We start from the raw sequence: 15,369 nt of genomic DNA on the forward strand, positions 1-15,369 counted from the left end.
TCAGGTGCTGCCAGGTCCAGCTTTGCTGCACCCAAGACTCTGCTTCACTTTACTGACCAGCTTGGGTCGAGGTGCCAGCACATCCCACACACACAAGGTGATTTGTGGCTGGAGGCTGCAAGACAGATGACCAAGTTCCTGGCTAAATTGATGGTGCCTGAGGAAGAGTGGCCAATACTTCATCGCTGGAGGATATTCATGCTGATCTGCTGCAGCTCTGCTCTCCTTGGAAGCAATTGTTACTCCGGGTCTCACTGCAATCTGAGCAGACTCTGAGAAGCCATTGCAGAAATCCTTGCTGTGAACGTCATCAGAAGTGAAGGCAGACCTGGACTCCAAGCAGATTTTTGCCTCCTCAGGTACTTCTCCTTGCAAGGACCCAACTTCTCTGAGCAATAAAAAACCTGTCAGGCTGTGTCCAAGGAGAGGAAAGAAAAGATCATACAGCTGCACGGAAAGGAGATCTGGCAAAACTTCCTGCCAAAAACTGGTCTGAGTGCTCAGGAAGAGGCAAGCTATTTAGTTCGGAAAGCAAGATGCAGAGATAAAAATTGGCTGCCTCAGGAACAACCTGGAAACATGAACCCTTGCATTACTGGGATGCAAAGGCTCGGGTTCCTGGCAGGGATCAGTTGCCATTGCCATAAGATGCTGCGAAATGGAGATCGGAATAGAGCCGTGTCCCAAACCCCATACACACTGATCAGGGATGCCCAGCTGGGGTGGGACAGGGCCAAGAAGAAGAGGTCAGACTATGTCCCACCAAAACTTGCCGAGCACTATCCTGCAGATGCTATCAGGTTGATGTTATTGGCGTGGCCACAAAGGCTGCTCCCAGGAAGATCCGCAGGGTTCTGTGCACGCTGCTGCAGGGTCAAGGCTCCTGAGAACAGGGGCTGTTGACCCTCAGCACACTGCCTGGAGGAGAGGAAACCTATCTAGAAGTAGGTTTCTTGCCCCTGGCTCCTTTGGGGCCAAGCAGCAGAAGTGTCTCAGGCAGGAGACAAGGGGAGGAGCAGGCTCTCTGCTCCGCTCCATTACTGCAGGGTCAGTGCACACTCAGCCACCTGCCCCTAGTCCAGGTGTGATACTCCAGTCAGCAGCATGGAGACCACCAAGCAGTGACCCCCCCTAGCCACGTGTAGGGCCAGGTTCTGGGCTTTGTGGTCTCCAGGAGATGTGCCTCCCAGGGCCACTTGTGTGCTGCAGAGCCACGAGGTGCCCTCGGCCCTCCCCAAGCACCAGGTAAAAGCTGCAATGCCATCCCATGATCACCATTGCTTCATATTGCCACGCTTTGAGCCAACACAAGTTGTAGAGAGCTTTTTCTTTCTCTTTTGGACAGCAACAGAGCTCCAAAAAGCTGCTCCCTCCTTGCAGGAGGTGAGAAGTTCAGCTGAGACATCTTACCTGCTGTGAACTCTCTTAGGGTGGACAGGATTGTAATGATAATAGTGACAGTAGTAATGCTAATACTCTTAACTGTAACAGTTTGTGTTTGTCCAGCACTTTCCGTACACAACATTTTGTCCTTTACTTCCACAGTAATTCCATGGAAATCCCACCACTTAGGCCCTTAGAGATGCGTAGATTGTTTCTGAGTTTAAGATAAAAATTTCTTGCTGAAGAATTCCCCAGTCCCGCAAGGGAAATGCAACTGCATCGCACCAGCTGTGACACTCAGGCTTGCTCTAACCGGTACGGCTTTGCACCGTGACGCTCCCGTGAGAGCTGAGGCACTCTCTCCTGATAGTGGTTTTTGCGAGCTCCAGCGTTATAGAGACCCTTTAGCAAACAGTGGAGGAGGAGGTGGATGTTGGATTGCTTTACTACACGTCATTTTCAACTGTTTATAATATTCTTCTGTGTCTACATATTTTCTCTGTGCACATTATTCATCAGAGTAAAAAAAGGAACTATGAAAACCTCGACCAACTTTCCTATGACAACAAGCGAGGACCCAAGGTATATATGCATGGAAATGCACGCCGCCCACCAACCTAACTAGCAAATGAAAAATAGCCACAGCCACCAGAAAAATTAAAAAAAAAAAAAAAGAAAAAAAAAAGAGAAAGAGAAAAAAAGAAAAGAAAAGAAAGAAAAAAAAAAGATCCATGACTATGTTTCTTGGTAGCACGTTTTTATGTTGAGATAGTTTGGTTTGGACTTGAGAATGGAAACCTAGCCAGCTGACCCTGGAAGGATTTCTTTTTGAAACATGCATGTGAACCAGTAATTAACTTGCAAGTTTTTTTTTTTTGAAAAGTTGAACCAACCCCCTTTCCTCCCCAAAGGAAACGGTTCCTTGGTGTAAGTTGTTCACTTCTGCTCCCAAAGGTTAACCCTGTGCAATATGTTTTTTTCATTTCCCATGTTTTTGAAAAACAACACTCGTTTGAGTTTTCAATTGCATTTCAAAGCCTTTTTCTCTTTCCTGTACAATGCACGCCTCTTTTTGGGTCTTGATTGACTTCAGTTTGCATGCACAGTGCAAAAAAAATAAAAAACATATTAAAAAAAGAAAGAAAAAACCAAAAAGCCAAAATCTTAAGAGAGAAAGGAAGGAAGGAAAGAAAGAAAAGAAAGAAAAGAAAAGAAAAAAGAAAAAAATAGCTATAACCCATCTTATTTAGCTGACTTTTGTGCAGTTTAATGAATTCTCTTGACCCTTTTCTAGATAGCATGGCTCTCACAAGCAGTCCTGGGGCTCCCCCACTAACCAGCTTTGCTCACACTAACCACAGGCTGAGAAAGTGCTTCAGTTTGATCCTGGAACCAAAAACGTGACGTCACTGCTGCTGGAGGCTAAGGAGCTGGAGGCTCGTGTCATCATCCTTTCGGCCAGGTAAGGCAGAGCTGTCCCTTCCCCCTCCCTGCTCTGATTTCCTCAGTCTCCCCTTTGCCCAGCGCTGGAGTCAGTGCAGATTTGGGGCTTCTTGTCCTTTCCAGGAGCATGAGAGAAAAGCCACTGAGAGCCCCATGTCCCAGGCAGGGCGTGGATGCTATGCTGTGCACGCTGCTGGCCAGGGACCTTGCAATTATGGTTTAGACCTCTGGCTGCCTTGCCAAGTGTTAGCAGCTGCAAAAGCAGCAATAGTTACTGATGATGTGTCCTGATCCACCTGTGAAGGAAGGGAGTCTTATTGTCCCCATGCCTATAGACAGTAAGCCATAAGGAATGGGCTGGATTTGCAGATGCTCAGCAGTGCTGGGTGCTGTGGGATTAGATGAAGACGAGAGAAAGGTTCCCTTTGCAAGGAATTAGTCATTGCCCAGGAGAACCAGTTACCAGAGGAGGGCTGCCTGGGGATGTTTTCACTGGTGCTGCCACCCCCTTGGGATCCAATACAGGAGAAAAGGGGCCATCCGGCACCTGGAGCCACATTGCCGTTCCCTTCTTCTCGTTGCAGTGAGGATGATGCGGCCACGGTGTACAGATCAGCAGCCATGCTCAATATGACAGGCTCCGGCTACGTGTGGCTGGTGGGGGAACGGGAGATATCGGGCAATGCCCTGCGTTACGCCCCTGATGGTAGGCACCCGCCAGAGGTGCCCGTCCTGCTGTCAGCCAGGCTTGGAGGAGCCTGCTCGGAGCTGGGACGACTGGCACCTGCCCTCCCGGGGACCCCTTGGGCTGGGGGAACGCAATGCCATGGTGGTCCCAAGCAAGTGGAGGGTCCCACACATTGCTCTCCGCTCCCTTTGCCTGCACGGGGGGACAGCACTCTGGCAGCCTTGGCCACCCTGTCATGCCCCAAATCCAGCTCACGGGGCTTTGCGAGCTGATCATCACCTCGGGGAAAGGCTTGAGCGATGCAGTGGGGAGATGGAGCACAGGGTGTCAGCGGTCTGTGTAGCTGTCCCAGTCCCACTTCAGCAGGCAGGACAGTGCCAGCCCAGTGCTGCTGCAGCCGCTTCCCCTGCCTGCTCCTGCCTGAAGCTCAGGCAAGTCCCCAGCCGCATCCACGATGTCCTCGGCACATAACCTTGTGCTTGCTGGTCCCCAAGCCCTGTGCATGGCAGTGACACTGGAGCAGCCGGTGTGCCTGGGGGTGCTGACCTGCCTTCTCCCCTCTACCTGTGGCAGGAGTGATCGGTCTGCAGCTCATCAACGGGAAGAACGAGTCAGCCCACATCAGTGATGCTGTCGCGGTGGTGGCCCAGGCCGTGCATGACTTGTTTGAGAAGGAGAATATCACAGACCCGCCACGAGGTTGTGTGGGCAACACCAACATCTGGAAGACAGGACCTCTTTTCAAGAGGTATTTGGGAAAGGGTCCTGCTGGAGGGAGCAGAGGACCTGCTAGGGGAGAGCTGGAAAAGGTGGGAGCACATGGAAAAGGTGCAGGAGGGCAACACAGTAGCTTTGTTCAGAGTATCTGTCATTAAAGCTTTGGGGCATGTGGCACAGGACTGCTTGGACTCTCCTGCATGATTCAGATGTGAGGGCTACATCTCTCCTAGAACGCTAGCTGGGACATGGTCTCAGGCACTGACCCCAGTTTGTCCTGTCTGCTTAGGCGTCATCCTGGTGCCTGCCACCAGTTCGGTTCATGCCAACCCATGTTCTGCACAGTTCTTGGGCAGCTGGGATCAGTGTGAGCAGGGAACAACTCTAGGAAGAAGAGACCTGGGAGCCATGATCTCCTCTGGTCTGGATCTTAATTCTGTGGGTGGAAGAGGGAAGAAAGGGGGGGTTTCTGCCACATCCAGGGTGAAGGGGATTTCTGTCAAACTGGAGCTCAGTGCTGCGGACACATTTCTTGCCGAACATTTCAGGGCTGTGGCATGGGTCCGTGTGCTGCAAGCAGGACTTGGGGGCAGGACATCTCGATGCATGGGCAGGCTTCTCTCTGCTGTGGCAAAGACTGGTGCTGTGGTTTTGGGTGGCGGGGTCTCAGCAGGTCAGAGCATGCACGTGTTGGACCTTGCTGCTGCGGGCAGTGACATCAGCAGATGCTGCATGGGCTTCCCAGAAGCCAGTGTTGGTGCTGTGTGGGGTTTTGGGCTACATCACTGCAGATGTTGGAGCCCCAAGGACCTGTTCTGCAGGCTGGATCTTGGTAAAGCAGCAATTCCCTTGGGGTCCCTGTGTGGGAGGGCTGCTCTCTGCAGTGTGCCACCTGCACCAGGGGGCTGCTTTTGGCAGCGGGATCTTGTGCCAGGGGTTGCTCTCTGCAGACGAGGTCGTGGTGTCTGTGGGATGCCCCTGCTGCAGATATGAGTTCTGTTGAGCATGAGACCTGCAAAGCCTGAAGATTATTTTAGAAAAATTTCTGCAGCAACTCAATCTTTGGCATGAGGTATTTGAAGTTGTTCTCTATGGTGCTCTGCAAATGGCTCAGGCAATTCTTCCGTGTCTTCACTATCATCTTTCCAGGGTTTGGGGGCTGGTTTTCCCTTTGGTGGTGTATGTGTGTGCCTGGGGCACTACCCAGGCTGTTACAGGCAGACAGAAGCACCAGGAACAGTGGCATGGACACAGCTCCCAAGGGACCCCCAGAGGAAGGTGTCCTTGGGTGCTGTGGGATAGACCATTCCTTAAGGTAATGGGACTGATCTGGTGGAAAACAAGGGACAATGACAAGATATGGGAGTGCAACGTTTGGGAAACTGACTCCGTCCACCAGGAGGGGAAGACCACAGGTCTATGAACAGACCATAGGTAGCCTTGTCTGTGTATCTATAGGGTAGCGAGCATATGGCAGGCAACTGAGAGAAAGCATTTGCCTTTCTGATGCCTTCTTAGATGTCCCAATAGCCACAGCAGGTTTTCTAGGTTGGCCCTGCTGTGTTTCTCTTGGTAGGGTGTTGATGTCCTCCAAGTACTCAGAGGGTGTCACGGGACGGGTGGAGTTCAATGAGGATGGGGACAGGAAGTTTGCCAACTACAGCATCATGAACCTGCAGAATCGGAAACTGGTCCAAGTTGGGATTTACAACGGCAGCCACGTATGTACAGGCCTGGACAGGTTGGGTAGGAGGGGTGGGTACGCTGGGGTGTCTGTCTGTGGCTTCATGTCTATCTCCTTCCTCTTGGACTGATCACAGGTCTTGACCAATGACCGGAAGATTATCTGGCCAGGGGGAGAAACTGAGAAACCTCAAGGTTATCAGATGTCAACCAAGCTGAAGGTAACAGCAAACGGCATTAGGGAGTGGTGGGTCTCCTCGGCTCTCTGCATGCAGGGCTCTGACTTTATCTGCCTCCCACTTCCACTGCTGCCTCTGCAGCTGTCAGCAGCATCTGCAAACCCAGGGCACCTGGCAGCTCGAGAGGATGTAACAAAACAACTTAGAGAAGGTACTGGAGGGTGTTCAGAGCTACAGCACAGCTTCCAGCTGGAGACAAACTAGATAGGCTGGCAGGCATCCTTTGGCTTGGAGAGAGACAGCTGGAAAGGGGGTATAAGAGTACAGAAGGGAGGGATGGAGGGATAAGGCGTTCACCATTTCTTGGCACCTGGCATGGGTTTGCAGGACACACGGGGATGGGCTCCTTTGGCCAAGGCATAGTTCAGTTCTGGAGCCTACTGCTACTAGACAGTGCAGAGGCCAGGAGGAAACAGGTTCAAAAGGAGATGGAACAAGTTAGTGGAGGTGGGCAGGTGGTTGCAGTGTTGGGCTGAGGAGCTCCCTGAAGAGCTGATGGCCAGAAGCTGGACGTGACACTGGGAGAAGGTCCCTCCACTCTTGCTTTGCTTCTCATGCTCTTCCCTTAAGTGTAGCCCAGCAGCCACTTTAGTGACTGGATCCTGGGCAGGCTAGTCTTACCAGTGTGGCCGTTCATTTGTCCTAGTGTCCAGGCAAGGGAAATCAGACATTCCCACTGGCAGTGAGCCCTTATTCCTGCAGAGGTGGTGCAGATGTGTTGGGATGCTGCTTTACTGAAAAGGTCCAAGGCAGGACTGAAATATCTGCATTAGCTTGGGGCAGTGTGACAGCATTTAGAGCTCTATTCAGGGCACTAATCCTGGCTGTGTGCTGTCATCAGCCTCCTGTTAGGGAGAGAAGGGTGTGACAGGCTTTGAGGCTGAGGTGAGTGCCACACAAAGGAGGATGCCAATATGGCTAGTCGTCATCTTGGGTGCAGGAAAAGCAAATGTTCCCCATGCCACAGCCAGGTTCCACTGCTGGGCTGAGCAGTCTCACGTGCTGAGATGGCAGCGGAGGAGGGCACCATGGTGTTTTGGCCATGCTTACAAGGAGAGGGCAGCCCAGCTCACCACCCAGGGGAGCATAACTCTGGAGGGGAACCGGCAAGAGGGTGTTTGTGCTTCACCTTGCAGATCGTGACAATCCATCAAGAGCCCTTTGTGTATGTGAAGCCCACGCAAGCAGATGGGACATGCAGGGAGGAATTCACCATCAATGGAGATCCTGTGAAAAAGGTCTTTTGCACCGGACCCAACGAGACCATCCCAGGTAACTCAGTCTGGTGGTGAGCGCAGCAGCTCCCCCAGCCCTCCCAGCTGATGAGGACTCCTGTCCCCAGAAGGGGTGCCCAGGGAGGTTGCTCATCATTCAGGAGGCCCAAAGGATGAGGACCAGAAAGGTGACAGCATACTTAGCCCCCAACTGCCCTCTGTCAGCTCAGCCCCACAGTAGTGCTGTGCAGTAACTAGGCACTGGGATTCAGGGTTTCGACCCCAACAGATTACTTTCCCACTGTGTCTCTTCTGGGTGGGCTCCAGATGGGCTGTTATGGGGGATTGCATCCCATGTTTCTGTCTCCTGACATGCTCCAATTCTCTTATCCTTGATCTCAAGCAGAAGGGAGATCCTCAAGGCACATTAGCACCTGCTGTACTGGTACTAACAACACCAGTTTCAAACCATTTTGTTAAGCCTGTTTCAGGAGTAGGAGTGAGCACGCGGTGGGGAGTACGAGCTGCTTAGCAATGCCAGGCTTGCCCAAATCCTCCTGAAGTGCATCCCCTTGGTCCATCACGCTTTCCTGTGCACATTTACACACACACACCCCAGCCCCGCGTTGTGTCCTGGACTGTGTTCAAACTGATGGGTTCATGTTAGCACCCCTCCAGCACAGCCTGCAGGCACCAAGCCGCCTCCATCACCTGCAGGGCTCAGTAGCACCCTCAGCCCGCCTCACTGGGACACAGAAAATGAATCGAGACCCCTTTGCCTCCAGCTTGCCAGCACCCATAGGTGATGGGAGCAATGGGAAAGGGCAGTCAGAGTGGATGGCCCTGCCTGAATAATGTGATTACATCTCATACAAAACCAGAGCCATGCAGGTGGCTGTTCTTGCTGGGGACAGCCACGGATCCTGCATGGGGTCCCTGGCAAATTGCTGCCTCCACTTGTCCCCCCCATTTTCTCCCGCCCACAGGCCGCCCAACCGTGGCACTGTGCTGCTACGGCTTCTGCATCGACCTGCTCATCCGGCTGGCAGGGGTGATGAACTTCACCTATGAGGTTCACCTGGTGGCTGATGGTAAATTTGGTACCCAAGAGCGGGTGAGTCTGGGCTGCCTGTGATATCTCTTTGCCCGTATTGTATGTCGAAACACCCACAGGCCTTTCTCTGGAGCAGGAGTGGGATGGGAGGGCAGTGCAGGATGCCTGCCACAAAGTGGGGGGGGGGTCCTGGCTGGTGGGGGACAGGTGTCGGGGCAGTGGGCTGATCCTGCACTGGCTCTCTGGCAGGTTAACAACAGCAACAAGAAGGAGTGGAATGGGATGATGGGGGAGCTACTGAGCGGCCAAGCAGACATGATTGTGGCTCCCCTCACCATCAACAACGAGCGGGCACAGTACATTGAGTTCTCCAAACCCTTCAAGTACCAGGGCCTCACCATCCTTGTGAAGAAGGTATGGGATGGGATGGGATGTTTTGTAGAACAGGCCCCTTGCTCCCTAGCTTGCAGACGTGCCATGCCTGCACCATGCCCAGGGCCACCCCAGGGCAGCCGCTGCAAATCCCAGCCTTTGCTGTGGGATGCCAGCCTCCAGGCTGCTGGTTTTAATGCTGGGGCTTGTCTCAGCCACTCTGAGCCTTCCTGTGTAGCAGAGCAGGAGGAGCTCAGAGCAGGTCAGGGGTCTTTGTGAGTCCAGCCAGCTGGGCAAGGTGCAGGCGCGATGCGTGTCAGCGCTGTTCACTTCTCTCCTGTGTGCTAGGAAATCCCCCGCAGCACCTTGGACTCGTTCATGCAGCCTTTCCAGAGCACGCTTTGGCTGCTGGTGGGGCTGTCTGTGCACGTGGTGGCAGTGATGTTGTACCTCTTAGACCGATTCAGGTGAGTGCACTTCGGATCACCCAAGGGCTAGAGGGGACAGGGAGGTGCTCCTGGGAACCATCCCCTGGGTCCCCGCAGTGTCTTACTCAGGCACAGCCCTGCAGCCCTTCAGGAGGCTCTCACAGGAGCCAAACCCATTTCTCTGCCCCACCAGCCCCAGGATGAGGTTCACAGCCTCTCTGGCTGCTGCTAGGCTGAAAGATATGGATATGTGGGGTACCCAGCACTTGGCTATGTGGGAACACGCCTGTCAGACCGTGTGCTGTGGTGATGCCTGACCAAGGGGACCGTCAGCCCCTGGGCTCTGAGTTAGTCCCCTCCCTTGGCCCTGAGGCAGCTCCTCTGAAGGGCAGGGAGCCTGTCCCTGCCTCAGCCCTGTGCCCAGAGGCTTTTGCAGTTAATCTGCGGTGACTCCTCCATGTTACAGTGGGAAAGGCTTGAGCTGGCCAGAATCAGATGATCTTCTGACCTGGACAGAAGCATGATGAGACCAATACCAGTGTGAGCCAGACAGGGATGCAGACCAGCAGAGGGGACATGCAAGGCAGTGGGACATGAGGGGTGAAGAGCTGTTTGAGGCACAGGCACAGTCTGTAGGGATGAGTGAGGCAGGGCTGTGTCAGGACACTTACAGCACAGTGGAGAGCCCTAGGAACCCAGATAAGAGATATGAGAACAGCTCCGTCTTGTTTTCCAGCCCGTTTGGCCGGTTCAAAGTGAATAGTGAGGAGGAGGAGGAAGATGCCCTGACCCTCTCCTCAGCAATGTGGTTCTCCTGGGGAGTCCTGCTGAACTCCGGCATCGGAGAAGGTGCGTCACAGTGTGCAGTGGGACTGCTCTGCCATGCAACCCCAGCCCTGAGCTGGGGGGGACACTGGGCCTGAGGAGAAGCCTGTGTCCTCTCCCACTGCCTCCCTCTGTGTCAGGGGTGATGCCATGAGGGAACTTCATCTTCTGAGCTTTCCATGGAGTGGGCTGGTAGGGCATTCAGTGACATGGGGTTGGCACACTTGTGGCACTTGTGTGGACCGTCCTGCCACCCCTCACCGTCAGTGATGGGAAATGGGTCCTTCTTGGGCTGCTTCTCCTGCCCAGGGTTACCCACCCACTCAGGGTGAGACACATCATGTCCTGGAAGGAACTGGGTTTTCCTTGGTTTGGGGTCCTTGCACAACTGTCAGCAGAGCAGATAGATGATGCGCACCTGCAGCTGCCATTGGTCTCATGTGGGATGGACACGGCGCTGGTGACCAAGTCAAGCCCTTGTTGTGTCAGTCTGACCTTGCCTCTCTCCCTCCAGGTGCTCCCCGGAGTTTCTCTGCCCGTATTCTTGGCATGGTGTGGGCTGGCTTTGCTATGATCATTGTGGCTTCATACACTGCCAATCTGGCAGCCTTCCTGGTGTTAGACCGGCCTGAGGAGAGAATTACGGGCATTAACGACCCCCGGGTAATGACCCCTTGCTTGCTTTCCCCTTCCCTGTCCACTTCTGGGCAGAGATGCAGATGCCTCCAGCGGGTATCTCCTGGCTTATATAATGTGGTTCGTAGTACCCAGGGTCCTGCTTCAACATGGCTGTGGGTCTGTGCCAGGGAGCTGAGCCCCGGGTAGCTTCGCCTGGGGCTGTTGCTGGTGGGTTTGAGCCCCTGTGCTGGGTGGGAATGGACAGACACAGGGAGGGATCAGCAGGAAAAAAAATGTCCAGAAATAGCACGTACCCAGCCAAACTGCCTGCCAGTTCCTGGAGAGCCTGCACTAACCAACGAGGAAACGATTCATTATGGATGAGTTATAACTAATGCAATTGTCCCTGCGGTGCAGTCAATACTCTCAGCAGATACCAGCATGTCTCAAACTCATTTCCTGCTCTGGCAAGGACACAGCCACAGCTATCAGCCCAGGCATGCAGGAATGTACCCCACAGCAGCGCTGACCCACAGCATCCCACACCCTTACTGTGTCCTCTGCCCACAGCACTGCCAGCCCCAGGACATCCACAGGTCTCCTGCATCCTCAGTGCCACAGCCCCTTTCCCATAGCATCCCCTGCCCCACCAGCATGGTCTCAGATCATCCACTGCCCCATGGCATCTTCAGCTGTGCTCAGATCGAGGTCTTCTCTGGGAAACAGGTCCCTGAAGGAGATGGGAAATTAGGAAACACAGCTTTGGGGTGATCCAGTTTGGTTGAGGGACAGAAGAAATAGGAGCCCTGCCCTTGCCTTTCAGCTGCGCAACCCCTCTGATAAATTCATCTATGCCACGGTGAAGCAGAGCTCGGTGGACATCTACTTCCGACGGCAGGTGGAGCTGAGCACCATGTACCGGCATATGGAGAAACACAACTACGAGAGCGCTGCCGAAGCCATCCAGGCAGTGAGGGACAAGTGAGTGGGGCCAGCACCTTGCATGGCCATGCTGGGAAGAGTTTCAGGGAGCTGCAGTTTGGTGGAGCAAGCAGGGCTGATGCAAACCTGGAGGGAGCTGCAGTCAAAGCATGGTTTGACAGGACCTGACCAGCTGGTGGTGGGTGGGATCTTCCTAGTCCTGGTGTGTGCCAGGTCTCTGGATGGAGAGCACGATGTCTGTGTGGGGAAGGGCACAGTCGGAGCCCTGGCCCTGGTCATGGCTTCCTCTGCACTTGCTTCTGAGCAAGGCTGGGTGGCTTCAAATCCCATGTAAACCCTTCATACTCCTCCTTCAAAATCTTCCCAAGCCTTTTTGCCTCCCAGCAGCGCAGACCCTGCTGGGAGAAGGGTGATGCTCTTCAGTGTTTAAATTAGGGCTGGGAGCACCCTGTTGTGCCCACGGTGGCTACAGACAAGCTGGGGTGCCCAGCCTTACCTGTCTGTCCTCTCTCGGTGTCCAGCAAGCTCCATGCCTTCATCTGGGACTCGGCGGTGCTGGAGTTTGAAGCCTCCCAGAAGTGTGACCTGGTGACGACGGGGGAGCTTTTCTTCCGCTCTGGCTTCGGGATTGGGATGCGCAAGGACAGCCCGTGGAAGCAGAACGTCTCCCTGGCCATCCTCAAGTCCGTACACAGCTCTTGGCATGGGGCTTGCCCCGAATGCTGCATGTGTTAGCACGCAAGTAGTCTCGTGCCAGACACTGCCACCCCAACCCTTCAAACCCGCTGCAGGGACAGGGGGTCTGGGGGCTGCCATGTCACTCCTGATGGAGGGGATGTGCCTGAGTGACCTGGGTGGGCATCCATGGGCCCCAGCTCTGGCCTCAGGGCTGGGTAAGCAGCACAGAGCTGGTGGGAGGGCAGAGCAGAGCAGGGCAGGGAGCAGGAGCTGTGCTCAGCCACAGAAGCGTAGGCAAAGTGGGCAGCGAGCAGCCCTGAGGCCATCCAACACCACGTCCCCATGAGCAGGACACAGGCTGCAGCAGCAGGCAGAGGTACTGGCATCTCCCCGCTTCTCCCTGCGAGCTCAGCCTGGCCAGCAGCACTGCGCTGCCCTGGCGTGGTGTCCCAGGGCTTTTTCTTTCAACTCTGGCTATTCCTGTCAGGCAGAGATATGGCAGTCCTGTTGAGCCCAGTTAAGGCTTTTTTACATTTTATACACGCATTAGCCTGCAGCATACAGTGCTGCAAGTCGGTCTGATATTATGCATGAAAAGGGCTTTCCTTGTATTAGTTCAGAAATGCCACACTCCCTGCAGACAGAGGAATGTGGTGATGGAGCAACAGGCAGCTGGGAAGAAGCAAATGGAAGGAGGGGGACATGTGAGATTAATTTTATGGAGAGACAGGGCCAGGAGTAATCAGGGTCCTGCCTAAGGTGCAGAGACAAAAAGCCTGAGAGGGAGGGTCAGCAGGATGTGGAAGACACAGGCAGGACCCAGGGCAATGTAGGGAGCCATGGGACCCCATCTGTGGGGTGGTCTTACCATGAGGATGGGTGGCAGCGGGACAGATGGGATTTGGGACAACAATATGAGAAGTCTGGAGAGGCAGCAAGAGTCCTTGGTGTCCTCCTGGGAGAGGCTAGGGAAGCCCAGGGCTACAGGTGGCCTAGGAAGGCAGTGGGGATATACCAGGAAAGGGGGACCCATGGGGGGAATGCATGCTCTGTGCCTACCTCCATGCTTGCTACCTGTTCAGGCATAAACAGGCGAGGACATGGTTTGTTTCCTTCTAAGCTGTGACACCAAGTTGCTGGGAAGTCCCAGCCCTCGCCACGCACAGCGGGGAGCTGCCAGGCAGCAGTTTTGCCCCTGCTTTGATCTGGAGGGTGCTGGTGTTCACCAGATAGAACTGGGGTCCTGCATTGCCTGAGCTCCCAAGCGGCCCTGGTGGCATGCAGACACACGCAGTGCAGATGGCCACTGCAGACAGGCCACACTCTCTATGTAAAAGCCACGCATGCACATGCATGTGCACACACACGCAGCCAGCCAGGTGTGCACACACAAATGTGCACGCACACGCACTGTCGGTTTGTGTGTTTGTAGGCTGCAGGCACGTGCAGACTCCTAGGACGGAGGGCATGAAGGCACCAGAAGCGTGTGCCCCAGCTGCCTATGGCTGGTCCCCAGTGACTACTCTGTCGTGTCTGCTTGTGCTTTCAGGTCCCACGAGAACGGCTTCATGGAGGATTTGGACAAGACTTGGGTGAGGTATCAGGAGTGTGATTCCCGTAGCAATGCCCCAGCAACACTCACCTTTGAAAATATGGCAGGTTTGTTCTGCAAACCTCTTTCTTCCTCTTCGCTGGGTAGCCTGCTTTCGCTCAAGACATTCTCCTCTCCGGGGCTCTCCTCTCGGGCCAAAGCTCTGCTTCTTCTGGGTTTGTGCTTTCCTAGCGCTGGGAGGCTGCTGTGTTGGGCTCCAATCTAACCTTGTCCGAAACAGCTCTGCAAAGCTTCCCCCACCTTCCCTGGGGTGGCTTCCTCAGCGGTGGGGCTGTCCTGCTTTGAACATTGCTCCCCTCCCTCTGCTCTGGCCAAACTGCGGCTGTCACAGTGGAATCAGAGCTGTCGCCAAGGCAGAGAGAGGGGAGCAGCACCTCGGGGGAGGCGAGAGCAGCCGCGGAGGCGAGCGAGGACCCTGCTGCAGGAGGGAGCTGGCGGTGAGGGGCAGCTCCCCAGCCCTGAGGAGCGTGTCCCGGCTGGCCTTGGGCAGTGGGCGGGGGGCAGGAGGAGGATAAGCAATACAGAGGGTTTTTTTCCTTGGTCCCCCTTTGCAAAGACTGTGAGATCCCCCAGATGGGCTCTCCCCTTGCAGCAATGCAGTGCTGCCAGTCCTTCACTCAGGCATCATGGTGATGCAGGACGAGGGGTGTCCAACGGGACCCTGTCCTCACCAGCACCGCCACCCAGGGCACAAGCACCAAGGGAGGGGGCACTTTGCTCTGTCTACTCAAGACACCACTCCCAAAATGTCAGCTCCGAGAGTCGCAGCGGGCCAGGACAGCACAGAGAGCTCTGTGCACAGCTGCCCTTCCCAATGAGCCAAACAGGAGCACCAGAGCTGTGTTTCTGGTCCAAACGACCACACAGCCCCAGGGGATGGGGTCTGCGCTGGTGCTGGGTGCAGCACTCAGCGCACTGTGCCTGTCCCCAGCATCACTGCAGCACAGCCCGTGCCCTGTGCCCAACCGACAGGAGCTTGCACAGTCATCCAGCACCCCGTCACCTTTCTGCCCATCTCTGCGGGTACCCAAACTGTAGCGCTGTCCTGCTCTGCAGCGTTCCCCTTCCCAGCCCCTCCAGGACTGTGGGGGGATGGCAGGGGGCCAGGGGGACCCTGGGTTGACAGATGCTCCTGTTGCTGAGCGTGAGACAGAGGAAATGAAGTGTCATGTTGCGATTTCCATTGCCCCCTGTAACTTTCCTGCTTATTTCAGGTGTGTTTATGCTGGTGGCTGGAGGTATTGTTGCCGGGATATTTTTAATATTCATAGAAATAGCTTACAAAAGGCATAAGGACGCGCGGAGGAAGCAGATGCAGCTGGCGTTTGCGGCCGTTAATGTGTGGAGGAAAAACCTGCAGGTAGGACAAACCGTTTTTAGAGCAAATCTCCAACAGGTGCGTTTTCCATTCCTTCACCAAATGAGTGAATGCAGAGCTGTGGATTAGCATGGGGCCCTCTGTCCCCCACCCTG

At 54.7% G+C, this 15,369-nt stretch overlaps 1 protein-coding gene across 12 annotated transcripts in view; it reads left to right on the top strand.

Annotated features, from left to right (window-relative positions):
* Window positions 1-15,369, top strand: part of GRIN1 (glutamate ionotropic receptor NMDA type subunit 1) — a 40,205-nt gene that overhangs the window by 14,410 nt on the left and 10,426 nt on the right. For 8 of the 12 annotated variants that reach the window (XM_037400685.1, XM_037400687.1, XM_037400692.1 and 5 more), the window contains exons 4-19: window positions 1,903-1,965; window positions 2,745-2,845; window positions 3,411-3,532; window positions 4,088-4,262; window positions 5,808-5,952; window positions 6,052-6,135; window positions 7,290-7,425; window positions 8,354-8,481; window positions 8,671-8,835; window positions 9,142-9,260; window positions 9,958-10,070; window positions 10,561-10,709; window positions 11,488-11,645; window positions 12,128-12,289; window positions 13,834-13,943; window positions 15,111-15,256. In XM_037400685.1, coding sequence (XP_037256582.1) covers window positions 1,903-1,965; window positions 2,745-2,845; window positions 3,411-3,532; window positions 4,088-4,262; window positions 5,808-5,952; window positions 6,052-6,135; window positions 7,290-7,425; window positions 8,354-8,481; window positions 8,671-8,835; window positions 9,142-9,260; window positions 9,958-10,070; window positions 10,561-10,709; window positions 11,488-11,645; window positions 12,128-12,289; window positions 13,834-13,943; window positions 15,111-15,256 — 2,076 coding nt within the window. The remainder of the gene's footprint in view (window positions 1-1,902; window positions 1,966-2,744; window positions 2,846-3,410; window positions 3,533-4,087; window positions 4,263-5,807; window positions 5,953-6,051; window positions 6,136-7,289; window positions 7,426-8,353; window positions 8,482-8,670; window positions 8,836-9,141; window positions 9,261-9,957; window positions 10,071-10,560; window positions 10,710-11,487; window positions 11,646-12,127; window positions 12,290-13,833; window positions 13,944-15,110; window positions 15,257-15,369) is intronic. The other 4 variants (XM_037400690.1, XM_037400693.1, XM_037400697.1 and 1 more) reach the window with 1 other exon arrangement.

This window comes from Falco rusticolus, chromosome 9, assembly GCF_015220075.1.
Source record: "Falco rusticolus isolate bFalRus1 chromosome 9, bFalRus1.pri, whole genome shotgun sequence".
Lineage (NCBI taxonomy): Eukaryota > Metazoa > Chordata > Aves > Falconiformes > Falconidae > Falco > Falco rusticolus.